At 37.2% G+C, this 18059-nt stretch overlaps 3 protein-coding genes and 1 long non-coding RNA gene across 4 annotated transcripts; all 4 read right to left on the bottom strand.

Moving 5' to 3' along the window:
* Window positions 1–2228: 2228 nt before the first annotated feature.
* On the bottom strand, window positions 2229–4776 carry LOC128359340 (mannose-binding protein C-like). The gene is made up of 3 exons (XM_053319832.1): window positions 4704–4776; window positions 3035–3100; window positions 2229–2632 (listed from the first exon to the last, which is right to left on the bottom strand). Exons 1-3 carry the CDS (start codon window positions 4774–4776, stop codon window positions 2250–2252), a joined length of 522 nt encoding a protein of 173 aa, XP_053175807.1. The 3' UTR covers window positions 2229–2249.
* A 645-nt stretch (window positions 4777–5421) lies between these two features.
* On the bottom strand, window positions 5422–6621 carry LOC128359113 (uncharacterized). The gene is made up of 3 exons (XR_008321426.1): window positions 6580–6621; window positions 5638–5752; window positions 5422–5515 (listed from the first exon to the last, which is right to left on the bottom strand). It is a non-coding gene; the product is annotated as an uncharacterized LOC128359113 (long non-coding RNA).
* A 3784-nt stretch (window positions 6622–10405) lies between these two features.
* On the bottom strand, window positions 10406–11176 carry LOC128358420 (dispanin subfamily A member 2b-like). The gene is made up of 2 exons (XM_053318682.1): window positions 10921–11176; window positions 10406–10573 (listed from the first exon to the last, which is right to left on the bottom strand). Exons 1-2 carry the CDS (start codon window positions 11134–11136, stop codon window positions 10406–10408), a joined length of 384 nt encoding a protein of 127 aa, XP_053174657.1. The 5' UTR covers window positions 11137–11176.
* Window positions 11177–12371: 1195 nt separating this feature from the next.
* On the bottom strand, window positions 12372–13864 carry LOC128359339 (dispanin subfamily A member 2b-like). Its single transcript, XM_053319831.1, has 2 exons — window positions 13649–13864; window positions 12372–12533 (listed from the first exon to the last, which is right to left on the bottom strand). The coding sequence occupies exons 1-2, from the start codon at window positions 13862–13864 to the stop codon at window positions 12372–12374; spliced, it is 378 nt and encodes a 125-aa protein (XP_053175806.1).
* Between the last annotated feature and the right edge of the window lie 4195 nt (window positions 13865–18059).

Here is an 18059-nt window from a genome sequence, read left to right as displayed (position 1 = left end):
TGACAAAAACAACTCAGGCCTCTTTTACAAAACCTGTAGTATGCGTATCATCATGATGCATGGATTTTTAAAAAAAGAGTAGAAAAGTGTAGATCATAAAATATCGAATGAGAAATTGCATTGAGTTACAAGCGAGTGGAATAAGCTATCAAAGTAGACCACAAAGAGTTTAGCTCAAGAAAACAATGAAATGCTACGTTACTGCAACCATCTGTTTTATCACTGATACATCTTACATAGTGTTCACTGTATATGCTACAACGCCTAGCCACTGTGTTCCAATTTAGACAAGCCTGTTCAGAAACACAAAAAGATGTGTTTGCAAATTAGCCAGCTGAGTATTGACATGGTCTAAAATTGGGGCTGAAAGGGAGATGATTCACAACTGTGGAAGACTGTGAGAAAAGATGACTATAGGAAATGTTTCCAGGAATGGGGGAGGCATTGGGAAGAGTGTCCCAAGAAGAGTATTTTGAAGGGGATTATAAAGGTACTATTGAAAGATTTATAATGACCCCCTTGTACATGAGAGAGGTGAAAATACATTAAAAGTACAAAGGGTACTGGGGCAAAGGTAGTATACACACAAAAGTATAGAATACAAATGTAAACAAATAAAAGTAGAGTAGAGCAAGAACTCCAACAAAGTTTCTTGGACTGTAATTTATCATCATTCACATGGAAACACTTCCTGTTACATTCATTTGTAGACTCTGAGCGGGATACTTACCCAGTTTAAACTTTGCAGTGCTCTTCTTTGTTTCTAGGTCCTGGCTAATGCAGTCAAAGGGATCTGGATGGATTATGATGATCGAAGTAGCAATAATTTGGAGCTCACATCTGTGTGAACACATGTATGTTTATGTATTCATTACAAAATAATTGCTTATCTTCCCTTTTCAGCTTCAGTTCTCTTGTTATCCTTTGTTTTTATTTCCTCAACTGCCTGATTTTGGGCAATACAATCTGCAAACTAGATGGCAGTCAATCCTTTAAATTATATCTGTTATTTGATGACTTAAAAAAATGACATGATACAGAATAATAATCAGCATTCATAAGCAAGACAGGCGACATTTTAATTGGTGAGGGGTGGTATGGGACCTCAACAATTAATAGGGGGTTCCTGGCCCAAAAAAGGTTGATAACTGTTAGGGAATTTTCCATCATTAATATGCACTGGGTCAAACTAGGCTTTGCGGTCATAGGAAGGCCTCACCAAATGATAGGGTTAGACACTGTCTCCCTTTGAGATAGTGAAAAGCAGTGAATCTGCTCCTTTTGGGGAAAACAGGAGGCATTCTGATAGGGTTGCTATAGCAGCCGAGGTCAGATATGTGTTTGACTGTTTTCGCTGAATGGGGAGAGGCAGCTGGAGTTAGTAGTTTGATATAGTGTTGGATGTAGGACAAAGGTCCTGAGTAAGGTCTAAGCAATGTTTTGTCTATAGACCAGTAGACTAAATTCTGTATATTGTAGATGTGTTGGATCTGCCCATATTTGGGCATGGCTCAACCTTGGGCATTATCTGTGTAGTTTAAAGTCTATCCCCGGAGGAGAGAAACTTCAGAATTGAAGGAAGCATCAGGGCATATGACGTGTACTGATCATTTGTTTGCTTCTCCTTGATCAAGTAAATAAACCTTTTCAATACAAGACATCCTGGACTCCTGTCTACTCTCTCCATTGATGTATGGGCTGCATAATTAAAATCACTATCAATAACCACTGGTCTATGCATCCATTTTGCACCCCACAACCTCCCATCAACTACATCATCTTCCAGATTTACCAAAGTCATGAAGGGATGGATTACATTTAAGAGGCACAGTTTAAAACTGATAACGACAAAATAGAGAAGCAAAGAAATGTGAATAATAAAGATGGCTGTTTAATTTAAAAGAAGCACTTACAACTTACAACTTTGCAACACTGGTTACAAATGTTTCATGTTCATCTTGCAAATGTGGAAAAACACTACATCCTGCTGGATCATTTGTCCTTGATAAATAAGTGAAGTGTGGACAGTGTGCATCTTTAATGTTGTCCCAAAAACATGAAAAGTTGACAGATATTTTTTTGGTCTACTTTGAATTAGCACAATGACAAAATGCATAGAGGTCATTTTAGATTACTTCCCTACACATTAAGTAATACTTTATCATGCACCAGAATGAGTTTAAGATTGAGTGAAAGCCTCCCCCCCCCCCCCCAATAAAAGCAGTACTTGTAAGGGTTATAAGACATTTTTATATCTGGCAAATTATGTAAGCATTCAGAGAGCATTCGCTTGACACTCGCCAGACACCGTTTTCTGACAGCATGGTGCAGCCTGTCTCCCCCACAGATGTGTCTGGCTGTCCTCCTCCCCATTTGGTGAAATTCAGACCACGTTTTTTCATATCTGTCTCAAAATTACCCTCTGCTTTTTTATTGTTGACATTGACCCAGACCATTTTGTCCATTTCATCAAAGAAATGAGTCAGTGCATTGTTCTCCTTCTCATTCTTAGGCAAAGCCAACTCTAGGTCTTGTTGAGAGCAGAACTCGATGGCCTGGGAGAAAGATCCTGTCTTCTTGTTTGACACAAAGTATTTCTGACCAGCTTTACGGATAAAGTCGTAGGTTACAGCTGAAAAAAGAAAACAATATGCATGACATAAGGCATATACATCTTTTCATCTAGTGCACATAAGGATGTTGCTACAAGTAATCAATCTTATTCACTCCAGAAATGATCTTATACACAACATGCAATCTTGGATAATAAAGACAAAAACTAATTTCTCCTCTTAACTACATGTTTTTGTTCTTCAAAATAAAAACGTTTTATAATATTTGCAATTCTTTACATGTATCTGAATCACCCCATTCAAAAATAAAACTGCAGGATACATATATAAATCCATTCATATTATTGAAGCCAACTTTTGTAGTGTTATGCTTTCTCAGACAACAAATGGGGGTAATCATACATCCAAAAACACTTCACTTCCTGTAACACTAACTTGTAGTTCTTGAAAAGGATACTTACCCAGCTCCAGCTTTGAAAAGCTTTTCTTTAAGGCTTCGAGATCCTTGTCAACAAAATCAAGTAGATCTGCATAAAACAAATTAAATACAGTTAATGACATTAAGTTGGACTTATGTCAATGACAGCTTGTCATTGGTTTTTAATGACCATGACAACAGACCGAAGCTAGTAAAGCAGAATCCATGTGAACACAGGCACACCTTAAATGTAATAATGCAAATCAATATAAATGAATCGATTCATTATTTTATTTATCAAACAAATCTTAACTGTCAATGCCGTGATGCCAGTGTGTCTGACTGAATAAAGACTATTGAATATTACATCTACATTAAGCTTGTCTTGCACAAGACATTTTTTTTTTTTAAAAAGATGGGTAAAAGTAAATGAAGCAAAGGCCCATATATCCTGACTTTTAGTCCCAATATAGGTCAACCTCCAGAGATACCCTTACTTCTAGTAATACAACTCAGTATATTTTTCACTAGACCCTCTGTGCCTAATTAATGCCCACTTCTTTCAATTTCCGTGTCCTCAGTTTGTAACACTCTGGTTTCATGAAGCCAGATAACTGATGACATTCCCAGCTATTTTCCAGACTTTTGAAAGTCTCTTCAATACATACAGTACAACTGGTTTCACAGGGTGTGTAGTGCGTATTGTCATGAGGACACAGATCCATGTGTACAACAGGTGGTGTGCTCCTATAAATTGCATTCTATTTCAAGATGTACAAACTATGGCTTCAAAATTCAACCAAGTGGAAGTAATATCTCACAGAAACATCAACAACAAAAATGAGACGGTCAGGCTGCAGGAAGTTATTGTTGCTTAACTGAATTTGGTGATTTTTATCTTCATGTGTGCACTACTGGTGTATGTTTAGACATGATCTAACTAGTATCTTTATGTGCACTCAAAAACTCACTCACTTGTTAGGTGAATGTAATAAAATTATGGAAAGAATTTCCACCTAAATTAAATGCTGGGACAACATGATGTACTGGGGTCAGTTAATTACCATGGTTCAGTCCAACTAGATTTGTATAGATAAATGTAACATATTTACCATAGGTGGATCTGACTTGATTTTCTTGGGTTATTTAAACTTGTATGATAGGATTATGAGTCACTTAATTTAATAGGGTAGTTAAAACAATTACATGAAGTTTATTCATCAAATAATGCTTTGGGCTAAGAAAAACAATTATTCAGAAAAGTCATTTTTGACACAGTGTTTATATAGTCAGGAATTAAAACACATACATTAATCTAGTTTACCCCCAGCTGGTGTCAAGTTTGGAAGAGAAAAACACAGCAAACTGAATTTGTTGGAATTAAACTTTACCAGAAAAGGCAAAACTGACTCAGCAACTACTTTAAAACACAATAAGCAGACAGTCTAAAACTTAAGTTCCAACAAACATTGCATTATGTCTATTTTTAAACAAAATAAAAAAACAGAATACCTGAATTAGAAAATTAGAGGCCACTGTTTGAGCCTGCCCCAGTTAACAAGTTAGTCAAATTCAACATCAACATAAAATGTATTCATTTCAGTAAAACAGATCTATAGAAACTCAGGTGATGTTCAATATCAAAATGGTTGCTCTTTGCCCGGGACACGGCCTTTGACTGATAAATATAAAATAGAGAGGGGCACTCCTACTTAGGAATTTGCACATTACTGCCCCCTTCTGCTCTGGAGTTGTATGCGGACGTGATTTGCCATCTAAAGCCATCAGGATTAGGTTGCGTTAACATACATTATTCTAGTAAATTTTAAGTTGTTGAATTTTATGCTAAAACTACATGATTGAAAATTGTTCAACTACTAAAGGGGCGGCTGTGGGCAGGAGGTAGAGCGGTCGTCCTCCAATTGGAAGATTGGTGGTTCGATTCCCGGCTCCTCCAGTCCACATGTCGATGTGTCCTTGGGCAAGACACTTAACCCCAAATTGCTCCCGTTGCTGTGCCAACGGTGTGTGAATGTGAATGAATGGTTAGATCCCTCTGATGAGCAGGTTGGCCCCCTGCGTGGTAGCCCCTGCCATCAGTGTATGAATGTGTGTGAAAGGGTGAATGACTTGTCATGTAAAGCGCTTTGAGTGGTCGCACAGACTAGAAAGGCGCTATATAAGTACAGTCCATTTAAACATCTAATAGAAGCTACATGTATGACTTAAGATAATGTAACAGACACCCAATCTGGTTTGTGCTGAAATTTCTTTGTGCAGGACAATGCAATATTGAAACTTGCTCAAGTATTGCTGCATCCTGCATTTCATTAAATGACAAACTCAGCAGATGAAAGTAATTCAGTAATATGTGTACTCTTAATTTATAAAGTTATATGACCTCGTCCACAGATTATAGCAGGTCCAGTGGCTCCATCTAGTCCTGAGAATCCACGTGCTCCATTACGTCCAGCGGGTCCAGCGGGTCCAGCAGGACCAATTTCTCCCATCTCTCCCTTTGGTCCTTTTTCCACATGAGAGCAGGGAAAGAAACAAAAATATAAGACCCATAATCAATAACCAATATAATACCTGTTGTCTGTTTAAATCCACCCGCACCAGGTTTCCCAGGAAATTTTCTCTCACCTCTGGGACCAGGAGGCCCTGGAAGCTGACTGTAGCCAACTGGAGCCAACAGGTAGAGGACGCAGAGTGGAAGACACAACCTCATCTTCTGAATGCAGAACTTCCACATTTTTTTCTGTTTGCAGAACATTCACCAGAGCAGGCAAGATTTTCTGACACAGTGATAAGAAAAACTTTATTTCAACATTACTGATAACCTGTTTATCTTTGTTATTACTAATGCACACAACTGTGATCAAAACTTTCTGAACTCTGACCATGACACTGACACACTGTTCAGAGTCTAATTTGAATGTTTTTTAATTACATTTGAGACAAAAAAACACCTAAAAACTTTTCTTTTAGACAGAAATTGGATGACTTCTCCTCATGTGACCCAGAATATACAAAAAAGGAAATATTTCAACTTTCTAAAAATGTTGATGTGCAGCTGATTTTTTAAAATTTTTGTTGGGCGTTTGACTCACATTTATTCAAAAATTCAGAAATCACCATTCAACAAAAAGCATAAAACTAAAGATTACACTCTCTCTGCTCTCTGAGGATTGATCACCAATTTATGAATGACTGATGAGGTGTTCATTAATGAGGGTATTGAAAGACTAACTATGACTATACTGTGAGCAGTATGTGAGGGTTAAGGCAAGGCAAGGCAAATGTATTTGTATAGCACATTTCAACAACAAGGCAATTCAAAGTGCTTTACATAAAACACAAAATGGATCAAGACAGGATATAAAAGCAACACATGGCAAAATAAAAACACAAAGTCTATGAAATTAAATTAAAGGTGTACATTTTACAATTCAGTCTTCCGCAAATAAGAATGACCACTTAATGCAAACTATGTGACTCTAGTAGTTCCCTGCTGATAACAATACTTAAAGTATCTTTATAACAGAAAATCTAATACCAAAAAGTAATAAACAGAAAGGAACTCACTTTATGAACCAGGAGTAATCTGGAGAATATTCTTCCTCTTTGTTGCCACCAGAGACTGTGGTTCAAACTCATGTGTGAAAAATTAGTACAGCATGAACAACGGATGTTGTGGTTTAAGTTGCTGATATCATTTGGTATATGACAGATAACAGAAGAAAAGCCTTAGAGTCTTAGAGCTTCATATATTAACATACTCTACAATACATACATGCAATCGCTTTAAAGTTAAGTTGAGATATTGTTGCTTCATATGTGAGGACATATAGCACCTAAAATGTCCAGGGTGCCACATATTTGTAGATACATTATTTGTAATATTTTCTTCAGATCCTATAGATTTTTTTGAGTAGAACAGAGTGCATACATGGATTACAAATTATTTAAATGAAGAATTTAAAGCGCATATAAAATCATTAAAAATGTCTAGTTCCAAGTTAAATCTGCAACATCTACTAAGGTTGGTCTACTCTATACAGTCTATATTGTAGGTTCATATACTGATCTTTGCAGGAAGTACTGTTCCTTGATCTCATCAGAGACCCCTTTGCTTGACTAATCCAGTCGGTTATTTTGCTCCCCACCGTGCTGGCCACCCAATTTTCCTGTACTGTATTTTGTCCCAAGGGCAAAATAGGATGGATTTTCCTGAGCTTAAAACTGACAACACAAAAAAGCAAAACAAAATGTGAATAAAAAAAAGTCTGTTCAGTTTAAAAGAAGTATTTATACTGAATACAACTTTGCAATAGGACTGGTAACAGATGTGTCATGTTCAACTAGGAAATCTGGCTACATATCTATAATATTAAAGAAAAAAAGATCTTTGTTGCTCACATTTGGATGTTCTCAGCATGACAGGAAATTAATTTAAAATGTTCTTCCCCTACAGAGTAAATACAATTGAGCAATACTTTATCACACGCCAGATAAGATCAAGTACATGAAGAATTTTCCATTAATTCAATACTTGTAAGGGTTATAAGGCATTTTCGTATCTGGCAAATGATGTCAGCATTCAAAGAGCATTCGTCTGACGCTTGCCAGATACCGTTTTCTGATAGCATAGTGCAGCCTGTCTCTCTGACTTCCTATTCGGTGAACTTTAGAGCATGTTTTTTTTTCATATCCATGCGCTGTTCTCCTTCTCGTTCTTCGGCAAAGCCAACTCTAGGTCTTGTTGGGTGCAGAACTCGATGGCTTGTGAAGTCTGTGAAGATACTGTAGCTATTGTGCATCTTTTTCAATCTTTCAAGACAGCACACATATCATTGCATTGCTGTTTGTGATTTAACCCATTTGCATGTCTGTGCAGAAGGTCTTATGTTCCCACTGCTTCTATAACAATATATCTCACACTTGTGCTCACAAAACTACCAATAGTAAATATTATCCAAAGCACCTTCACATTTCTACAGTTACACAGCATGCCACACATTTCACTGTTCTTTTTCCTAGATATGCTGGGATTCAATTTAACTGACAATAAAAGACCCATTTCCTAGTGAAAATTATTCTCTGTATATTATTGGTGGATTGCATGTGTCTCATTCATGTGGCCCCTCTTATCAAGGGGTAGATGTGCCCTGCAGACTTCCTCCCTTTTTTGCAACCAAATTTGTGGCATATTGCATGTGTAACTAGGGCAGCCTTGCTCTGCCTCACTCACACCCTCACAGATGCTGAGGAGGGGGTACATTCTCCTATTTTGCTGCCAACTTCCTCCATTCTGGGGCATTGGTACCCTTCCTTGCAACCCCACCAGAATGATGGCAATCTCAGCTGAGACCTTTTCCTCATTCTACAGTGGGATCTGTAGATGGTCTTCTTCCTGAGTGCTTGGAGTGGACTGACCTGAGTTTTGTATAAATGAAGATGGCACTCGTCTTAGCCCTTCCTACACCCAGAAAGCTGGGGTATTTTTCTGCATTATGTGTCATCCCCACCACAAAGGTTACTAGTGAGGAGATGGGTATGATAGAGTTGTTTTTTTTCTCACATCTTATGTCCCATTTGTGTGCTTTGACAACACAGCAAACCTTGAGGGATATGCATTTTGGTGAACTGCATTTTTGTAAATTACAGGTGATGAAAGTAATTCAGTAAGATATATACTTGAATTCAAGGGATCCCTATTCCCCAAAAGAGCAGGGAAACAGATATAAAACAAGACTAAAATACATAGTCAACATAATGCTTGTTTTCTATTTGAAAAATAAAATGTATAGATGAAAAACTGATTCTCTGATTAGCGTTACTGTGTTTTGCATCAGTCAGAGTATCTTTGCACCAGGTGAGCAGTTTTCATGTGATTGAATACGCACCATCTTTGAGTCCGGTATCCAGATTAGCTGTTGAACTTACTTAACCATTTTCATTTCAACCATTTTACAGGCAGGACAATACACAGGCATCTTCACATTCATACACAGATGTACAATTAATAATTATACAGATCTTCCGCAATCAACATACCACTCTATTCACCTGCATGTTCTCTTCTCTTTCCATCCTCTCTCTCTTCTTTAATCATTATTTATTAATTGAATTTTAAAAGACTATTTCATACTCATCTGAATTATTTCTCATTTGTTATGTACTATTCATCTCTCCAGAGTATATTGGATTGTTGGGACCACCTTGGACTGTGACTTTTGGCGAATGTTGGTGTGGGCTATGGGTGTGAATGGTGTGATGGAAAATTTAAACTTCGTCAAAAAGAGAATCACAAGATACGTTTTCTGCTTGACATGAAAATTATTTTTCTAACTCTGTACGCAGAACTGTATGTCCTGTTCTCTCTCTGCTACTATGTATCTCCTGCTTTCATTGCCAATAACTATTGCCATTGTGTTACTGAATATTAAGAATAAAAAAAGAAAGGAGAGAAAAGGAAAAGGGTATATAGGGGAAATGAAAATGAATAAATCAATGCATACATTTGCACTGATCCTGCTCTCTTTGTCCTTGGAACCCAACCACAGATGCCCTCTAAGCTGCATTATAGCAATGTTATGTATTCATTTATTGTCTTTCTTTCTTCCTTTGGTTGTTTCTGTCTCCCTCTTATGCTCTCTCTTCTGTCTCTATCTTTCACACAGAAAACCCACCCACACCATCAGGCACGCACACACTTACATAAACATGTACTACAGTAAGAAAATCGAAGCCAAACTTCATGTCTTTTTTCTCTCTTTTGTTTCAGTTTGTTTGAGTCTAGTTCTCCTTCTTGTCATGAGCTATGTCATAAGACACTGACTTATTATGTTTAGTTAATGTGTGTGTTGTTTATACAGGATCTGCAGCCTAACTGTAAGGATGTGAATTTCGGATACAGAACCCCAGCAGACAGAACTCAACTTCCCTAGTCACTAACAGATGTCCTGTGGTTTTCCACTGTGGTTTTTGAAGGAAACTCAGTGGTTATCTTTCACCATGAATTACAGATTGATGACATGAGCATGAAAAAACACAATTTGTGTAACATGTATACAACCATAACCAGGTTTTATAGCTACCTTCAAAATCTCTCAAGAACATTTCAAAGAAACAAATCTTTTATTAACAGATGAAAGTATGAAAGTGTTCAAAATAAATTCTTTTGACTTACTTGTTCATTAATTCTGAATTCAATTACAAAGTCAGTAGAAATGTCCAACCTAATTTCCAATACATGAATGAATTCCATTCAAGATTTCTGAAACACCAATAAAATGTGTTGCTGGTTTTCTTGAGGATGTAAATAAAAAGGTATAAAAAAGTTACAAACTGTGGCATGCATGCAGCTCAAGTAGAGAAAAATATCATAATGCTGCAGCAGCAGGCAACTCTAAGTGAATTTTAGGCTCATGAGGAAATTGGTCAACCCAACGAAAATTCTAATCAAAACAAGGATTCCGATGGAAGTCAGCACGGTGGAAATGATGTTGAGGCAGCGGGCAGTGGAGCCGTAGTGTCGGGCACCCTCCAGGTCTCCAACCACCTTCCTGTCTCTGGCCTGCAAGGACCAAAGCAGATTTTAAAAAGTGGATTCCTTGTTTTATTTGACAATGATGAACTTAATGATGATGATCTTAGTGAGGGATGTCACTAAAACAACCAAAAAAGTATAAAACCTTCTATTTAAAGTATATCATCTTTTTCCAGTAGCCCTATATTTCCATAGGAACAACTGCCCATTAAAATACACATTATTTTAGATTTTATATTATAAAGCGGCAGGGCTCAAGGAGGGCAGCCAGTCAGATTCTTAGATACTAATATTGCTTAAACTCTTTCTTTACTGTTTAAATAGGAAAACAAAAAAACCCAACAAAGTAAGAACAGTCTCACACGTCATCTCACCTTAATAGAGTAGATGAGCGCTGCCAGTCCAAGGCAGAAAGGGTTTAAATAGACCAAGCTGCACAAGGACCAGATGATGTGATCTTGGGGGGGCTCAGTGGTGATGTTCACAGTGGTGAACTGAACCATCGTAGGTGCACTGGACTGTGCAGGTAACTCATCATACCTCCCCCCTTGCAGTGGAGCAACCTCACACGGATAACCTTCAGGATTCATTGCTGTCACCTCGAATGTAGCTTGGAGTGTGTGCTGCAGGAAGCTGTGCTAGAACTTGAATGTCACTGCAAGTGTCGGTTTCCTTTTGACGGTTTTGTCAAAGCCAATGAGACAAAAGCAAACTTAACATGCTGTTTAATTTGGTAGCAGTCACAGGCTGTCTTACAGGATGGGTTCACAATATTTTAAATTTATCTTAAAATCATAGTCAGGCATTCCAACAAACATTAAAATGTTCTTGCTGTAATCATTCTTATTGTTCATAATGACTAGAAGATCCACTCATAATGTACTTACAATGTATGTGATGGGGGACAAAATCCACAGTCCGTCTGTGCAAAAATGTATCTAAAAGTTTATCTGAAGCTTCAGGCATCCAAATTATTCATATCAAGTAGATATATATCAACATTAGTCTTTTTTAGTCCCTCGTTTTTGTTACTGTACTGTATGGCTCAACAGGGATACACTGTCTGAGGAAACACAAAGAGGGAATTTGATGCCAAAAAGATTGTAAATGTGGCAGATATCCACTTGATATGACTAACTCAGACTGCTGAAGCCTCATATAAGCTTCACGTCAACTTTTAAATGCATTTTTGCATAAAATGATCTGTGGATTTTGGCCTCCATCACTTACACTACAAATTTATATTAAGGGGATCCTTTAATAGCCAGTATGAACAGGAGAAATGATTACAGTGAGGAAAACCTCTTTTACTGTTCATATGGCAACCTCCATGGTAGTAGGAAATAATACCAGTATACAAACACAATCTTTTTACCCTGAAAAAATTCATAACCTCTCAGTGTACTTGAAAATTATAATAGGGCAGGTACGACAGGGCAGCAGTTGCACAGCGGTTTACAAAACAGAGATGTTGGGCAGATGAAATAATGTCTATAAACCAAAATCTTTTTACCCTATAAATTCACAACACCATTTCAAAGAGTGACACAACAGACAAACTTTAATCTATTGATAAATGAAACTGTTGCTGAAACACAAGCATCCCTGACAGAATATCTGACTTAAATAACAAAGTCTTGAACTCAAACTCAACAAACTGCCGTTAAGGAAATGTAAAGTTACATTAAGGACTTCCAACACCAATGTAAGTAAATGTCTGTTTTGCTCAAGAGTAAAAAGGCATAAAAAGTTGTACCATGTGCATAAAACAGAGAATCACAAGTAACACCAAGCCGCAACAGCAGGCAACTAACACCAATTGCAATTATGGAATGATTTTCTTTTTCCCCACAAACACTACAACTGCAATAATAGAAACAAGGACTGCGACGACAAACAGGAGGGTAGACAAGATGTTGAGGCAGCGGGCAGTGGCGCCGTAGTGTCTGGCACCCTCCAGGTCTCGAGCCACCTTCCGGTCTCTGGCCTGGTAAAGCAAAAGCACATCTCATATTTTACATCAAAAACTTTTAGTCGTTTTTGTTTGCTCTACTTCCATGCTGCTGTATTGATTGCTTTCTTCCTTTTTGATCTGTATTTTTATTATCTATTGTTTCAACCTTCTATCTCAATTTTTAATATATATATACTTTAGTTTTTTACATTCTTCAGTTTGTACATTTGTGAGCATATATTTAAAATACTGAACAACTAAACACTGATGATGATGATGATGACAGTTATAAGGTTATTGCTGGAAGTACTGAAATACTGAAGGACTACATAAAAACACAGCTATCTGCATGGCTAAAAACTAGTGATGGTTTGTGAGAAAATATCAGTTTGAGATTTGGGTGAACCGACTTTTTAAACACTAGTTCTAGATATGCATCCACTAGCTCATTTGTTTCCCATAACCTGAAAGAATATGTAATGTTTTCTGCCAAACCCCTTTCATGTATGAGCATGACATTCAATTCACAGTGGTAAGCATTCGTGGCATGTGTTTGAAAAACCAAGAATGCTCTTCTGAAGGTATTTGGTATGTGGACGAAAACATTTACCATCCACTGCACAATTAAAAAAAGAAGATTTTTAACCCATTGTCCAAGCTGCAACTCTGTTCCCTAATCCAAAGAAAGATGATACCTGCTGTCTACTTGGATAAGAAACAGAGTTAACAATCATTTTTGTTGCATACCAGTAATTTAATTCTCCCTTTCAGTTTTAATTACTAAACTAGTAATGTACTCCTCAACACTGTGCACACAGATTACAGTTTATGCATCTGAGTATTAACTGTATATTGAAATATCATCAAATGTATATTAAAAAACTTCCTTGCAGTGCTTTATAAACATGTCTTGCATTATTGATGTGTATGGCAAAAGTCTAACAAGTGCAGTTTAAGTGCTGTGAATCAGAGAGGGAAGCTGGTAAATGTTTTAGATATTAATGAAGTGTAAAAAATTGTGACTGTGGATATTACAATACATATCTTAGATATAACTAAAACTTAATTAAATTATATTAAAATTAAAAACTAAATTATTGGTACTCAAAGAATGTAATTCATGTCAGGATAGCTGCATATCACCTCACCTTAAAAGAGTACACGAGTGCTGCCAGTCCAAGGCATAAAGGGTTAAAGTAGACAAAGCAGCACAGGGACCAGATGATGTGGTCTTTGGGGGGGTCACTGGTGACGTTCACAGTGGTGTACTGAACAATTGTGGCTGCTTCAGGCTGTGCGGGGATCCCAACCATCCTCTCCCCCTGCAGTGGAAAAGCGTCAGCTGAGTAACCTGGAGGATTCATCACTGGATTCATCGTTGGACTCATTGTTGGATTCATCGTTGCAACTGTAGTCTGGAGAAGAAGAAGGTGTGAAAGAACTGAACTTTCAGTGTAATTTGTAGTGGCTCATTTAACCTGTCGAATACTAATATCCACTAGATGAAAACACAATTTTTGTAGGGTTCAGGTTGCATAATAACTTTGGTGGTTTGAGAATGTGTAAAACTACCTGCAAATATAAGGCCATTCCCACCAGCCTCAACTGTATTTACAGATTCAATTCAAAATTCAAAGGATAGTTCAACGTCCACATTAATAAACAGAATATACTTTATGTTTCCCTCAACTGTCACATTTCTAAAAGCAAACCATCATCATCATCATTACTTTATTAACACCTCAATTAAAATCATGTACAACATACTCAATCTTGTAGTTAGCTTATGTGAAATGGGACACCCTAGGAAGTTTAAAAAGTTTTTTAAGAGTGGCCCAGGCATGAAATAAATACATAACATGGTGAGAAGCTAGTTTGATCTGTTTGAAAAAAGGCAAATTAAAGTTAGGCTTCATTTACATCTTTTGGGATGGTAACGTTGCTGTTTATACTGACTTTGATGGTGATCAGAGGATGAATCCTGCTTACTTTGGTGACCTTTTGACTTTTCCCTGTAGTGTAGCTAGCAGGTCAGCTTCCACTAAACCTATCATATATCAATGTCTTACAGGCACACAATTTTACGAATTGGGGCCAGGCAAAAGAAAAAAAAAAGTCAGGCACAAGTAAAAAAAAAGAAAGAAGCCAGGCCAAAAAAAGAGAGAATGAAATCAATTTACTGGAGGATTGACCACATTACGACAACGTAAAGCCTATTCATTTTTTTCTTCTTCTTGTGCCGCACTTTTTTTGCCTGTTTTTTTTTCGCCTCGTGCCAGACTTTTTTTTCCCTGGCTTTTTTTGTTGCCTGTTTTTTTTTTTTTTTTTTCTTGTGCCGCACTTTTTTTTTTTGTTTTGTTTGCCTGGTTTCTTTTTTCACCCCCTGGCCCTAATACTCCGTTGTACAATTTGGTATGATTCAGGTCACATCATAACTTTTGGTGGTTTGAATATATATAAAACTACCTGCTAAAATGAGCCAATACCGGCCTCAACTGTCCTTTGTACATTTAGCATTTGCGAACATATAAAGAATTACCATTCAAGCACTTCTGAACCTAAATACCATCTGACACATTGGCTAGTGTTACACAGTCAATGAAGATTATTTTCATACAGGTGCCAGATTAATTTATTGTACCTAAACACACAACAAAAAGACAGTCTAGTATTAGTTGCTAGTACTGTGACTGTCATTACTACAACTGGGCTAACTCTCTTAAAACAATAAACAAGGATTACAACCGAAAGTAATAAATAATGTCAATACAACTGTCAATGTAAATAAAAATGAAAGCAGTGAATAATAATACAAAATTAAACGAGCAACTTAAACATTGCTTACTGCCAAAATGCACTGAAACCAGAAGTTAAAGCTAGTCTCAGTTAGCTGCCTTTTCTTGTACCCTCCATCACTTTATGCACTTCAAACAGACATAAAATGTGAATAAACTTAACATAAATATACATATATATGGCCTCTGTGCACTTGTCTCACCTGTAATACACAGCGAAAAGACGGTCTAATATTAGTACTGTCTCCCTTTGTTTCTACTGTGGCTGTCTTCACTGGGTTAACCTCTTTACCGCGCCAACCACGAACAAGGCTGCTACCGCCACCTACTGGCGAGAAAGAGTATTGCTAAACAAATTGAAGGTGAAGGTTTAAGGTAACCATGGTTACACACATTGTTGGCATTAACCTGTCCAATAAAAGCATTTTTCACATGATGTAAGGTCAAAAACATTTAAACCCATATTAGAAGTTAGTACAGCTCAGTTGATACACCATAGTATTGTGGAGAGTGTAGTGTATTTTCTGCTACAGATCAATGTATTATGTATTTCTAATATTGTATTTCTAAGCATTTCTAAGCTAAAAGTTCTGTGTCTGTAGAGGCCTATATTATAGTTCATATAACGGTCAGAGTCATAAGATCTGTGTGAACTTGATATGAACCTTCGGTCATAATAGACAGAGGCTGGGGGATTCTGCTGATACCATCCTAATAATGGTACCATTCTATACAATGGTAATTAACATCAGGAGATATTGGATCATGGGAATATAAACAAGTAATTGATTGTGTCCTGTGTTTATGCTTAGGACGTATGTATTTGTTGGGCGTAAACTTGATATAAAAGATGGTGTACACTAAGAGACGGGGAACAGAACGGAACAGAAAGGCTACATTTTTGATCAGGGACACCTCAGCAGCCTCAATTTGATAGAGTTCTGTCTCCACTATTGGCAATAAAGAAAACTAAAAAGAGCGTTGACTTGGTCTTAATTAATCCACTTCTCACTCGGAGGGTGATACCACAATCCACCACACTCTGGCGCTGCGAGCAGGGTTGGCTTTGAGGACGTCTCCAGAGTCTTGACCTTGGGAGAGAGAAAGAAAAGGAGCCAGCCGGATCCGCACCATTTTTGGTAAGTGACTGTCTTTTCTGTTTCTCTCTCTCCGATCAAGACGAGGAAGTCTTCAACCAAATTAAAAGGAGTGAAGAAGATGGATTGAAATCCATGTCATTAAATTTATAAAGGGTCCCAAAGCTAAATTTTGTTAAGAGAAATAGAATATAAAGAGAATTCTCACGTTTGGAAAATCTAAATTTATTGTGTGAAGTAATATAGGCCTACTGTATGTATGTATTGTGCACTTCGAAGTTATTGTGTTAAGAAGCAGACTTTGGTTTAAGTTTGTTTAAGTTAAATGTGCATCGTCCTGGCGCTAAGATCCCATTTGAAAGGGGTTTTGACCTCTAGTCCTGGCTATAAAATAATGAATGATTTAATATGCACATGAAGAAATAAGAGAAATAAGAGTAAATAAGAAGAAATATGAGAGACATATGAGAGATATGGAACTGTGAAAGTATGTGCACTTCAGAAACTCATAGGAAGAAGCTATGAATTTGTTTGAAGTTGTATTTTAATGAAATAAATGCGCAGTTTAGACCCGAAAATAAACAGTTTGAAGACGTATGCGGACGTAGGAGCCGAATATGCAGTTTAGATAACCAAAAAAGATGAATTAATATATATTAAGTCGCATTTAAGTTTAGGTCAGAGCGTGCGCAGTTTGGCAAAAGTCCTATAGGCAAATTTAAAAGTGATTAAATGTGTTTATGAAGTCGCATGCCTAAATTTGAAATATGGAAAGGATTGTGCCTGATCAACACTAAAGAGATCCTAATGAAATGTTTAATGAAGAAATAACTCGAGTAAAGTTGAATAGAAGTTAATCTCTCTCTCTCATTTTGTGTTGTGAGGACACAATGTGAGGATTCTGCAGTGATTTCTGCAAATATACGAAACCGAGGTTTGAAGACGACGCAGGTTGGCGTACTTTTATTAATTGATATCAATGTTCTGTTAATTCTGTGCTGTGTATAAAAAGTCTCTCTCCCCCTCCCTCTTTTGCTCAGCTTATCTCTGACACACACACACACACACTCATGCCTTGACATAAACAGAGGGATATTCTTCCTTACACAAGCACGCACATACAATAGAAAGGCTGTTTTATTAAACTTGTTTCATCGATTCGCCTTGCTGAAGTTGTGTGGATTTGATTGTGCTCTTGGCTTCACAACAAAACTCATCCGTTCTGACGTTCTGCTCTGTGTCAGCCATAAACTTGAGACGGTTTGAGGCTGGAACTCAAAAGGCTCTGACGCTGGTCTGCGCAGAGAGAGAGCGCAGATGGAAAGTTGCGTGTGACAGTCAAAGCGCAGTCTGCTGCAAGACACAGGAAGGCTGTTTTTCCTGTCATTTTCTGATTCTTTCCTATCCAAGATTATATGGTAAATAAACATCTCCTTTCTCTATAAAAAGGGGACATGAGCTGTACACTGTAAGTGAACGGACTTATATATATATAAATAAATTAGACAAGAACAATCCTCTTCCTCCATAAGAAGAGTGATTGATGAGCTCTGTTAAACAGAGTAGTAAGTATACACACACATACACGAACATTTCTCTCTCTCTCTCTATCTTTCCGTTTTGCTGCTTTGGTTATAAAAAGTTTGTTTGTAAAAGTGTTTTTGAAG

This window comes from Scomber japonicus, chromosome 5 (genome assembly GCF_027409825.1).
Source record: "Scomber japonicus isolate fScoJap1 chromosome 5, fScoJap1.pri, whole genome shotgun sequence".
In the NCBI taxonomy this organism is placed as follows: Eukaryota; Metazoa; Chordata; class Actinopteri; order Scombriformes; family Scombridae; genus Scomber; species Scomber japonicus.
The sequence above is the reverse complement of the archived record's forward strand: the minus strand, read 5'-3'. Positions and strand labels throughout refer to the sequence as shown.

Excerpts from the sequence above, each read along its gene's own strand:
- LOC128359339 (XM_053319831.1), bottom strand. The coding sequence starts at position 13,864 with ATGAATCCTCCAGGTTACTCAGCTGACGCTTTTCCACTGCAGGGGGAG. Across the intron at positions 12,534-13,648 it reads CACTCGTGTACTCTTTTAAG|GCCAGAGACCGGAAGGTGGC; the intron begins GTGAGGTGATAT and ends TTGCTTTACCAG.
- LOC128359340 (XM_053319832.1), bottom strand. The coding sequence starts at position 4,776 with ATGGCTTTAGATGGCAAATCACGTCCGCATACAACTCCAGAGCAGAAG. Across the intron at positions 3,101-4,703 it reads AGTAATGTGCAAATTCCTAA|ATCTACTTGATTTTGTTGAC; the intron begins GTAGGAGTGCCC and ends TGTTTTATGCAG. Across the intron at positions 2,633-3,034 it reads CTTTTCAAAGCTGGAGCTGG|CTGTAACCTACGACTTTATC; the intron begins GTAAGTATCCTT and ends TTCTTTTTTCAG.
- LOC128358420 (XM_053318682.1), bottom strand. The coding sequence starts at position 11,136 with ATGAATCCTGAAGGTTATCCGTGTGAGGTTGCTCCACTGCAAGGGGGG. Across the intron at positions 10,574-10,920 it reads CGCTCATCTACTCTATTAAG|GCCAGAGACAGGAAGGTGGT; the intron begins GTGAGATGACGT and ends TGGTCCTTGCAG.